Here is a 10781-nt window from a genome sequence, read left to right as displayed (position 1 = left end):
GTTTGACCTCCTCCTTCTACTGACGCTGCAAAGAGATTAGACGTCTTAAGATATGACATGGAATATTTCCCAACGAGATTCTTCCTTTCATAAGACAATTCAGTTTAAATGTTGTGTGTGTGTGTGTGTGTTTCCTCCTACATCCAAACTCCTACTACCTGCTGATCTTGCCCTTGATCGCCTCTTTGCCGTAGGAGCTACAGTTTATCTCCTGTTCCATCTTCACCCCATCCTTCAGAGATGGAAAGGCTGTGTCTTCCTACTGAAAACACTAAGTCTGGTTGTATTAATCTTTAATAAATGTGGGTAAAAGGTCTAATCTGGTGACTTCCTCCTTCTCCTTTCTGTGAAGATTCTCTCAAGCTCAGACTTCATGGCTTCCAAATTACATAAAGTAAACATCTCAGTCTTTAATCTGTGTGCTATTTTCTCTGGTCGCCTCCTTGGTCTCCCCTTATTAAAAAAAAAAAAGTCAGCCAAATTGCACCTCTTTGCTCCATCTGGCTTCACACGCCTGTGACTCAGTAGAGTGAAGAAACTTAGTGACGTATTTGCTTTTTGCAGATTCGCCAGCTTGTGAATTTATTCATCCTCATTTATGCACACTCACACACACACTCACATATTAACTAACACACAACCACAGTGGTGCTAATCACAGCCAGAGAGGCTGACATTTTGGGCCCCATGTGGTCTGTCCTTCACGCCTGCTTTAATCACAACTTATTCCCAGAGCAGCGACAATCTGCTCCCTCTTCTAGTGTTTGTGTTTTTTGTGTGTGTGTTTGTGTGTGTGTGTGTTCTTTTTTCTGCCTCATTTTAAGTTGCCTGCACTTTGGACTTTCACAGATTTCCCCCATTCCAAAAAGATTATCCAAAGAAATCAAGTATCAGGAAATATTCGATTGGTCATATTTTATGTAAATCATCTTTGTCAACGTCAACAAGTCTTTTACACATTATATCAATATATGTCACAGAAAGACATTCAAAAACCCCACATTTTCGGCTTCCTGACAAGAAGCATTTGTTTCCCCTAGTTGTCGAAAATGACACCATATTTACAGAAAATGATGGATGGCACGACAGACCATGGATGGATTTATTACTTCTCTCCTCCAGCTCGCTGCTTCTACCACCAGCACTGGCCCTTCATCCTGCTGCAAATTTTCTTATTGCTGCATAAATATTGTCCCTCATCCTCTGCTGTTACATTCACTCTAAATTCTTATCTTCTGATCTCTCCTCCCCCTCTTCTCTCTCTGCATCTTCCTCTGTTACTGACACCTCTCTTAACACCCCATTTTTTTCTCTTTTCTCCTGGTTTCAGTTTATTTTCACCTCCAGCCTTGCTTGCTCTTTGTCTCTCTCCCTCTCTCTCTGCCTCTCTCGCTCTCTTTTCTTCTCACCTGCGCTCTGTTCAGTAGAAACACTCGCTGTCACAGTTTTCCTGGGAAAAGATGAAAATGAAACTTTGTTCAAACACTGACAGAATGCACATCTATGTACACATACACTTTAAGTGGTTACAGTTTCGTCATTACTGTGCACTGAAAATAACAGTAATTTTATTTCTAGCAGCCAGTAAACTGGATGCACTCGTAACACTAGTCATTTGAACTAAGTTGAGGTGACACAAGTTGACCACATCGCTCACAACGACTATCAAAATCGCGTTGATACTAGAGATGGAGTCAGCCCTCGTTGCCCTGATTGCAGGGAATCTTGACATCATACAGGTGAGACACAGAACGCCAAACCTGTAGTGTATTGTAGATATAGATTTATGACTTTAGCTAATTAGCTCTTAGCAACCCTGAAAAGTGTTAAAGCCCTGTAGGTGGCAGATTCAGAATCTAACCGTCCCCCTATCTCCCTCGCTGTGCCATGAGGATTGGCTTACAGCAAAGCTGGCAAAGGGGGTATCGACAGTCTGACAGGGGTCCTCGCAGCCTTTAAAACAGGCCGGAAGGGACTGAGTGTGGCTCTAAGAGTTTGTTTTAGCTAAATATCAGATCAAGGCTGGATAGTGAGAGGGCTAGTAATGAGAAGAGGGAGGCTGAGGTGGAGTATAAAAGAGAGGAGGAGGAGGATGGAGGCAGATCAAACTCAGGTGGACATTCGAGCTCGAAGCACCGCAGGGTGACACCTGAGTCTTCATTCCCGTAGTTGGCCCAGTACTCTTCCTGGTCAAGTTTGGGCAGCGCCAGCTCATCCTCCCCCAGCTCATACTTAACTACCGAGGTGGTCGTGGACGGGCCTTTTCCATACAAACCAGCCTTGACGGTTTCTGACGTCTTCTCGAAGAGACCTTTGGTGGACGACTGGGGCCTGTTTTTGTGAAACCACCAGCGAGTCTTGGTGCTGAAGGTGGTGGTTGTGGAGCCAGCAATGGAGCCGGGATCGGGCAAGGGGCAGAGAGCAAAGTCCATCTCTCTCAGAAAGCGGAGGTCCTGGCCACGACGAGAGGCAGGCGAGGCGCAGATGACTTCAGAAGAGGAGACACGGGCCTCACGGAACCACTCCCACAGGGCACGGGCCTCACAGCCACAGGACCAAGGGTTGGCGTTGAGGCGGAGGAACTCAATACCTTGGGTGTCCCTCAGGGTCTGACTGGGCAGCTCTGCCAAGGTGTTGTTGAAGAGAAACAGCATGGTCAGGCGGCCAAGGTCGCGGAAAGCGCGACGATTCACCTGCTTGATGCGGTTGTCGTGGAGTAGGAGGCGGTCAAGGTTGACCAAGCCACGGAACACGTTATCTGATAGGGTGCGGATACGATTGCCATGCAAGAAAAGCTGGCTCAGGTTGATGAGGTCAGAAAAGATGTCATCTTGCAGGAAGTGAAGATTATTTTCCTGAAGGAAATAAAAAAAGATTATCAGTGTGAGTTCAGCAAACACAGTCTTAATATTTGTAAGGTGACATGAGTCTGTGGGTGGCTGCAGGAGTGATCTAAACTGTTTATGACTCTATGGCACTCCTACCTGTAGATAGAGAAACTGCAGGCTGTACAGCTTGTGAAAAATGTCATGGGGCAGAGCAGTGAGCCGGCAGCGGTGCATGTGGAGGCTCTGGAGCTTCTCAAGTCCACGGAAGGCTCCCCCCTCCAGCCTGTGGAGGTTAGGGTTGTCCCCCAGATCCAACTCCTCCAAGTCCCTCAGCTCACTGAAGGCCCCTGCCTCAATCCATGTGATGTTGTTGGAGAACAGCCACAGAACCTAAGACACAGATCCAAGTTCAACAATTTTCCATCTTGCAATTTCTATTTGATATAATGTAAAAAATCTCCATTATTCAATTTTTGTTAAAAAAAAAATGGGTCAGGTTAGACCCCAGTGGAGCTCTAACACCTCTGCACTTATGTCTCCTGTCCAGACAGGTACACTCACAACTACTTCTTTACTCCTTTTCTTTTTGAGTCTTCATTTTTACCGAGTCCAAATAAAGACTCTCCTCTTCTTTTTTTCAGTTGCCTTCAGGGGTCCTCACAGCAGCTGTCATCATCTGCCTCTATCCTCTGCCTCCTCTACTTAAAGTTAAAGTTAGGTCTACGTTATAAAACATGCACACATAGTTAATTAAAGATTTAAAAAAAACAACATTTGTTCAATTCTTCAAATGCTATTTAGTCTGAAGCATCTTCCTGTCTGTGCACGCCCGTGCGTCAGAGAGCTAAACCCTGAACTTCACATTGAATCTTCCACCGTCCTTCCTTACCTGAGTCCCGAAGCCAAAAGAGCCAACTCTGAGCTCCGTGATCCTGTTGTTTTGGAGGAAAACGCGCTGCGACTCATAGGGCACTCCCACAGGGACGGCGGTGAAGTTCTGCGCCTGGCAGCTCACAGTCATGGGTGTCGGGTAGCACACGCACAGGTGCGGGCACCCCGAGACCGAGCTGGGCTTGGCCAAGACCAGCCACACCACCAACCAGAGGGAGAGACCGCCTGGATGAGAGAGAGGAGAAGAGGCGAGGGGTGAGTAAAGAGAGGAAAGATGAGCAGCATCCACATACCGGAGGTGGCTTCACGTCGTTAACAGCGACCACAGTCATTTTACATGGTACAGCTGTCTTTAAGCTTAGAGTCTTATCTTTTAATTATCAAGTCAGAAAACGCCGCGGATTCGCCGTCATGTCCGTAAAAACTTGAGGAAATATGGAAAAATACTCAAAACATGCATTAAAATGTTATGTTCACCAAAAACTACAGCATTTGTGGCTTTAAACACAAAAAAAAGACACATTTTAAAACATTACATTTTAAAGCATTACATCATTAGCACCGGGCTCTAGACACCGCATTAACACTAATAAATCATTCAGAACAACTTAAAAATAAATATGAATTCAAATTAACTAAAAAACCTACATTAAACTCTCAGACGTTAAATATACTACAATCAACAGGACAGTCACATTACGTCATCTCCTGAATCCCTCCGTTCAGTAAACCATCCGTCCGTCTCAGTCCCAGTGTTACTAACAGAAAGTGTCTCAGAATCGGTTGTCAAAGTTCTATCTAGCAGCAGAATTCAGCCTCTACGTCCGCAGTGTCCAAAAGTTCTCCGAACACAGAGGTGACACCGGGAGGAACTTACTTTTGCAGCAGCGCGCCACGGAGCATCGTCGGCTCCGAGAATTCGAAAGGGTTTCCATTCTGAACCAAAGCCCAAAGCGAGTTAGCTAAACGGGGCGAAGTAAAGCCTTAGCCTGCTATCTCCGCTGATGCCCTGGTTCTCAAGTCGGAGCGACTTAGAGTGTGCCGGTTACTGGTCACCGGTGCGCCTTTTATACCACACCATCCTGCGTTTGCCTACGGCAGTGGGCGCTATGGAATCTCCTACGTCACCGATCTTGGGTCATGAATGAGTGAAGGCGGAGAAGAACGGAAAGAGGAGGGGTGCGACCACAGGGGATTCTCTTGGAGGGCTTGCGCACGCGTAAAATCTGGTTGGATAGACGTGCGCTCAGACTTGTTGAGAGGAGGAGACTATCTCTCGACGCACATCGAACCAAAAGGAAAGATGAGGATGAGAAGGATGGGGTGGGGTGGGGTGGGGTGGGGTGGCGGGCGAGTCAAGGCACGTTGCCCAGTAATGATGACTGGGTTCTGTGGAGGAGTTGGAGGACGGGTAGGAGAAGCGCGCAGTGTACAGCTCCTCTCCGGACCGTTATGGTCTGTTTCCGGCGCGCGCTGCAGCCAGACATAGAGATACATGAAGAAAAACCACCCTAGGATGGTTATGTGTTTGATGAAGAGGATGCCCCCGGTTTGTGATTCAGCCACAGGGGACAGGGTTTGAGCCAGAGAAGAAAACAATAAACAAAACAGCCTGGTTTGAGTAACAGACTGGGCTGTCTAATGCCTAATTGTACCGTAAGTTTAGCCACTGACTGTTTAAAAACCTCTCTTTCATCCCCGACCCTTCTTGCAGCTCCTGTTGCAGCAGAAAGCTCAGCAGATGCCTCCGAGTGTTCACCACTTTGAGTCTGTTTGGCTGCGTCTGAGCCTCAAGCTGTCACTGCTGGTGTTTGATCACAGGCAGTTTTAGTTTCAGCTGTGACAATAGAAACAGAGAAAAATAATTATTGCTCCATATGTGACCGAGACACTCTTACACTTTAAATATATACAGTAAAAAACACACAACAAAGGCAGGTCAGAGGAACAGTTGGTGGTGAGTTTCTGTCGCCTGACACTACAGCCACAGCCTGTGACTGAGGAGGCTGTTCAGGTGTACGATCTTTGATCTGCAGAGACTCATCACACTGGGCTTGAGTTCATAATGAAACCTTTGTTCTAATATCAGAATTATTTCATCGGGAGTTGCTTTAATATACTTTAAAGATGTGCAACAAACTTGTTTTTGCACAGGCACAAAGATAAAAAAAAAATAAAAAAAATCGATGAGTGTTGCTCTACAAATTGCCCCACTTTGGAATTTCTTTTTTCGATGTACGACTCAGCCCTGGTTTTTAAGAAATGGTTGTTTATTGTTCTTTTAAAGGTCAAATCAATCTCCAATTGTTAAACAGCAAAAGGTGTCGTAAAAATCACCAAAAACTAAGAACAAAAAAAAACGTTTCTAATCTGTAAATAAATGCAGTCCTTGGTACAAGTTGGTCCAAACACAAGGACTGAGCTGGACAAAATGTGTAGGAGTGGTCAGTGGACCCGATCACTGAATGACCACATACATGTATACGGAGAGTACACACTAGAGTACACACTGTCTCTAATGATATCACTTCATGAACAAGACGTGACTACATTTTGGGGGCGGGGGGGCTCTGTTGTCATTTACTCACACCTTCTGCTCTGTCCTTATTGGGTCTTGGTGGTTGCTTACTAACTCTGTTGCCCACTGACCATGCGGGACCAGGCTTCCCCTTTACACACACACACCCCCACAGTGCCAGCTGTGTGAGTGTGTCAGCTATCTCAGTACATGTGTGTCTGTGTGCTGCAGTGAGCCACGGCTTTGTCCAAACTCCGTAGCGGATTGTCAGTCAATCATTGTTGTCCCACTCAGTAGTTCTGCGTAGGCAACGGACTCATTAAAAAGCGTGACGATGGCTAGGTCGTGTTTGTGAAAGTCCTCACGCAGACGCAAACAAACTGCGGCCTCTGTAACCTGCAGACGTCTTTATCGAAGAAGACAGCAGAACCACTGCAGTGGACTCTCACCCTGAGGTCTTCTCCAGGGTCGCCCATGAATGGAGAGCTTCTCAAAACCATGGCTTTTCAGTCTTTATATTTCCGTCTGTCTTCACCTTGATGAACCAGGTGTTGTACAGACCAGTCAACTTCACTGCTCCACCGTGAGGTTTAGAGCTTGGCATCACAGCTGTGTGCAGTAACGTGTAGGTAAACTGGTTGGAATGAGTCTGTCCATTTGACTTCTACCAAATTTGGACACTCATTTCATTCTAGGTGATTCTAGGAGTCCACTAGGAGTGAAGACATGGATGATTGTAATGGAGACCATTTTCTCCTTGTCTTTTTTTTTCTATACTGTCTGTTGTCTTTATCTCTGCCCGTCTCTGCAGCCTGCTTCTCCTCCAGTCTCTGCCCGCTGACTGATTTCTGCTGTTATCTGTCCACATGTCTACTCCCTGCTCAGATTCATTCGTAACTGGTTTGTTCCCAGCAGAGACGTGCGTCAGCGTCCTAGTGGTGGTCAAAAAACAAAGCTGAGGTTTCTTCTTTCCATCAGCTGACATGATAAGACTTCAGACTTGAACGTAGACGGGCCTGACGTCAACACTGTCATATTGGCAAAGAGTTTATGTTGGTTAGAATAAATAGATACCACACAACAGACACCTCCCTGTGATTGAACCGTTTCCTCCTTTTACACGTTTCACATCGATTTCACAGCAGTTACATCTGCAGACACATTGATTTTTTTGTTCCAAAGAAGCTTTGTTAAACAGGGCGACATATTAATGGACATCTCGTTGGATTGTAAGATTTGGGATGTTGATGCTTTAGCTCTGTGAGTCACGTGTTGGTAATTTGAAACTTTGAAACATTAAAAACGGTTCACTAGTCTCTCAGATGAACTCCATCAATACTTTTCAATCACTGTATGTTTTCCAGTCCAGTCCATGACACAGCCATTTTCAGGCTGACAAACACAGGTGGTGATAAACATCTGTCCCGGGGCCAAAACCAGCCCGCTAGAGTGTGCAAACTCGGCCAGCATGATGATGAATTTTGGAAATATATATACAAATAGGGACTTATTGTTATTTAAAGTTGATTATGTTATGATGGCACTGGTGAGCTCCATCTGACATCTGGTTATTAATTGGGAGTGGGAGTGGGTAACCCCATCACTGATGGTGGATAGTAAAATACCAATTTAAAGGGGGGATAGTAACAACACTATACTGAATCTCAGGCAGCGGGGGAGGGGGGGGGGTGTATTTTATTTGGACTTTTTTTTTATATTATTTTGAACATTGTATATAGTCTGGTTGCCTGGTGTGATTTTTTTACCGTCAGTGCATTTGGGTGTGGTGGATGTGTGTGTACCTGGTCGCCTGTGTCCTCACCATCGCTATGTCAATGCTGATGATAACACACACCTGCCGGCGATCCCAGCTCATCAGGCTCGCTCTCCACCATCTCCACCCGATCGTTGTTGCCACTGCTCCAGATTGTCCGCTTACTGATGTGGTCACCATCTGCCTCCACTGCAGGAATCCCACCTGGACCCCTGCTTCAGCTGCACTGCCTGAGTTCCTTCTGCTTGATTCAACCAACATTTACACATTAAATTTGTAAAGTTCCTTTTTCTGTGTCTGCTCCCTTTCCTGAGACATACCACCCCCACCAGCAATGAGGCCGAAGAACCAGCACACGGGTGAGCAGTAGTCAGCCCAGGTCAACAGACCCAGGCCGGCAGAACCCAGAATCCAAACCCCATCCCCAACCATGGGGCAGACCCCCCACCCCCCACCAACAATTTGTTGTCCAGCAGCCTAGTCTCTCTTACTGTGTGTCGTTGCCATGGTTACCTAAAGCCATCCTCAGGTCCTCCCCCCGGAGAAGAGGTGGGCAGAACATGCAGTGACTCATTACCATTTAAAGGTAAAGACGACAAACCAGTCCATTCCATTTAATTTAGACATCAAGGACCTGTACTACTCCTCTTAAAGGTCACATAACGTGCTGTCATGAAGAAAACCTTAACGTGATCATATCCAGCCCAGGATCTCAAAGACTAATCTGTTCACCAGTAACACAAACAGTAATGAACAGTAAAACAAACACACGTTTAACTTTCCAACATGGTCCGCCTGTTGAACTCCTCCACTGCTGACAGAGCAGCGGCAGATTTTTACAGATGTCAGAACGTCACCAACAACAACACAGTTGTTCCTCATCTCTGTTTGTTTGGTTTTTTTTCTTCACCTACTCATTTCTCCTCTTTTTTGTCTTACAGTATTTTCTAGTGTTTCCTTTTAATTATTTTTTTTCTCCTGGCTTTATCTCATCTTTTCTGTCCCTTGGCGTCATCACTTCCGCTCAGGCCAAATCCTGCTGCTTTCTCTCCACACACTGGCACACTGTCTGATGCACAATGAAGGCTGGAGTGGCATGTTATTAATTTCCTCTTCATATAAGGCAGCAGCATAGACAGTCGATGACGGTGAACGTCATCACTTGTGGCCTGACATGCTTAACTTATTTGGGGAAAAAAAAAACAAAACAAAACACTGTCAGTCTATTGTCTGGGATCCACTGTGATTTCTATTGATTTAACAGCACAAACACATTTAAAATTTGTCTAGTTTTTGTTTTGTTTGTTACATTCTATTATAACGACAGACACGGTGTCATGAGCAGATGTTTGAAGGTGATGCTGGTGTTAAACTACCTGACGTTTGTGTGTCTCCTCTTGTCCTTCTTCTCCTCCTCCTCATCAGCTCCTCTTCTGTGATGCAGAATTACTAATAATAAAGTGAGGAGAAATTGTTAGTAAAAAAATAATAACCAGATGTAACTGTTTATTCGTTTGGTCCAAAGAAGAATCATTATTATGTCCAACCTGAAACATTCACATGGACATGTGGACGTGAACACAAAAAAAATATATATTTAGCTCATTTTGAAGTATATCTAAATTAAGTGTGAGCTCCCAGTGTGGTCATTCTGTCACCTGCGGAGAAGTGAGTTCACCAGTGGGATAGATATTAATGCACTGACTGAGAGGGAAACTTTCATTTCCTAATAAATCCCCAATCTATTTTTTATATAAACTATATGTTGTAAAATATATACTGTATATATGTAATACAAATAAGGAATATATTTTAGAGGATATGCAATGTCTTTGTCAAAGAAGCATACACTCCAATGATCCTGTGCTTGTGCGGAATGTGTCATCAATAAAAAAAAAAAAAAAAGCGTCCTTGTGATGTAGAGATGTCCTATCAATTATGGTGAGATGGAAAAAAGTACTTGAAACCTAGACTTTTTTCCATTAAAAACACTTCAGCCAGTACAACTCGGACACAGCATTGGTAAAACACTTAGCCAGATGTGTTCATTCTTCTGATCAATTTTGGACACTCACTGAGAGAGCGCTTCTTCAGCATCCCTCGCTCATCAGCTCCTCACTCCATTTCTCACTGATCAACTCAGAGTCCATACATCCATCTACAGTATAAGGAAGTAAAATAATTATGGAGTTATTTGTAAGTACCAGAAGTGGCGGTAAGAGCGCCCCCTGGGCTCATAATTCTAATTGCTCAAATATTTCAATTTACTGAACACCATGTATGGCTTGTTGTTTTGTCATGTTGCTGTCGTCTCACTGAACACTGGGGCCTAGAATTCAGCTTCACTGGTCAGTAAATAAAAATGGAAAACTGAACTGACAGAAATGACTGAACTGGATGTTCATAGGGAAAGTCATAGGGAAAGCTAATGTTAGTTTTTTTGACAATTAATTTCAATGCTGCAGGCTTTTACTCAGGTTTTGAACTTTGTGATATAGATTCATGAAAAATCTACTTTTCTTATCAGTAAAACCTCAGCGGTGTAAACTGTCCTGTCCTTACCGAGAGAGATTTGAATACTAAATCAATTTTTATTGGAAAAACACAAGTCTCAGCGGAGGACTTATTTTGTGTCAGCCTGGTAGCCATGACTCTTTGCTTCTCACATTTATGGATACTGTGGAACATGTGTATGAAACTTTCACCTGTGGTTTCCTAAGTGCCACCAGATATAACACTTATTAACACTAGCTTCAGGTGTGGGTGTGCG

At 44.6% G+C, this 10781-nt stretch overlaps 1 protein-coding gene across 17 annotated transcripts in view; it reads right to left on the bottom strand.

The window, feature by feature from the left end:
• Positions 1-1088: 1088 nt before the first annotated feature.
• rtn4rl2a (reticulon 4 receptor-like 2 a) overlaps positions 1089-10781 on the bottom strand; it is a 22432-nt gene continuing 12739 nt past the window's right edge. For 2 of the 17 annotated variants that reach the window (XM_025058421.1, XM_025058420.1), the window contains 6 exons: positions 10087-10169; positions 9388-9460; positions 4597-9193; positions 3718-3944; positions 2985-3218; positions 1089-2855 (listed from right to left, as the gene is read on the bottom strand). In XM_025058421.1, the coding sequence (XP_024914189.1) occupies positions 2001-2855; positions 2985-3218; positions 3718-3944; positions 4597-4654 (1374 nt within the window). In that variant the 5' untranslated portion in view covers positions 4655-9193; positions 9388-9460; positions 10087-10169 and the 3' untranslated portion in view covers positions 1089-2000. The remainder of the gene's footprint in view (positions 2856-2984; positions 3219-3717; positions 3945-4596; positions 9194-9387; positions 9461-10086; positions 10170-10781) is intronic. The other 15 variants (XM_025058425.1, XM_025058429.1, XM_025058430.1 and 12 more) reach the window with 15 other exon arrangements.

Source organism: Cynoglossus semilaevis, chromosome 9 (genome assembly GCF_000523025.1).
Source record: "Cynoglossus semilaevis isolate Cse_v1.0 chromosome 9, Cse_v1.0, whole genome shotgun sequence".
NCBI classification, from domain to species: domain Eukaryota; kingdom Metazoa; phylum Chordata; class Actinopteri; order Pleuronectiformes; family Cynoglossidae; genus Cynoglossus; species Cynoglossus semilaevis.
The sequence above is the reverse complement of the archived record's forward strand: the minus strand, read 5'-3'. Positions and strand labels throughout refer to the sequence as shown.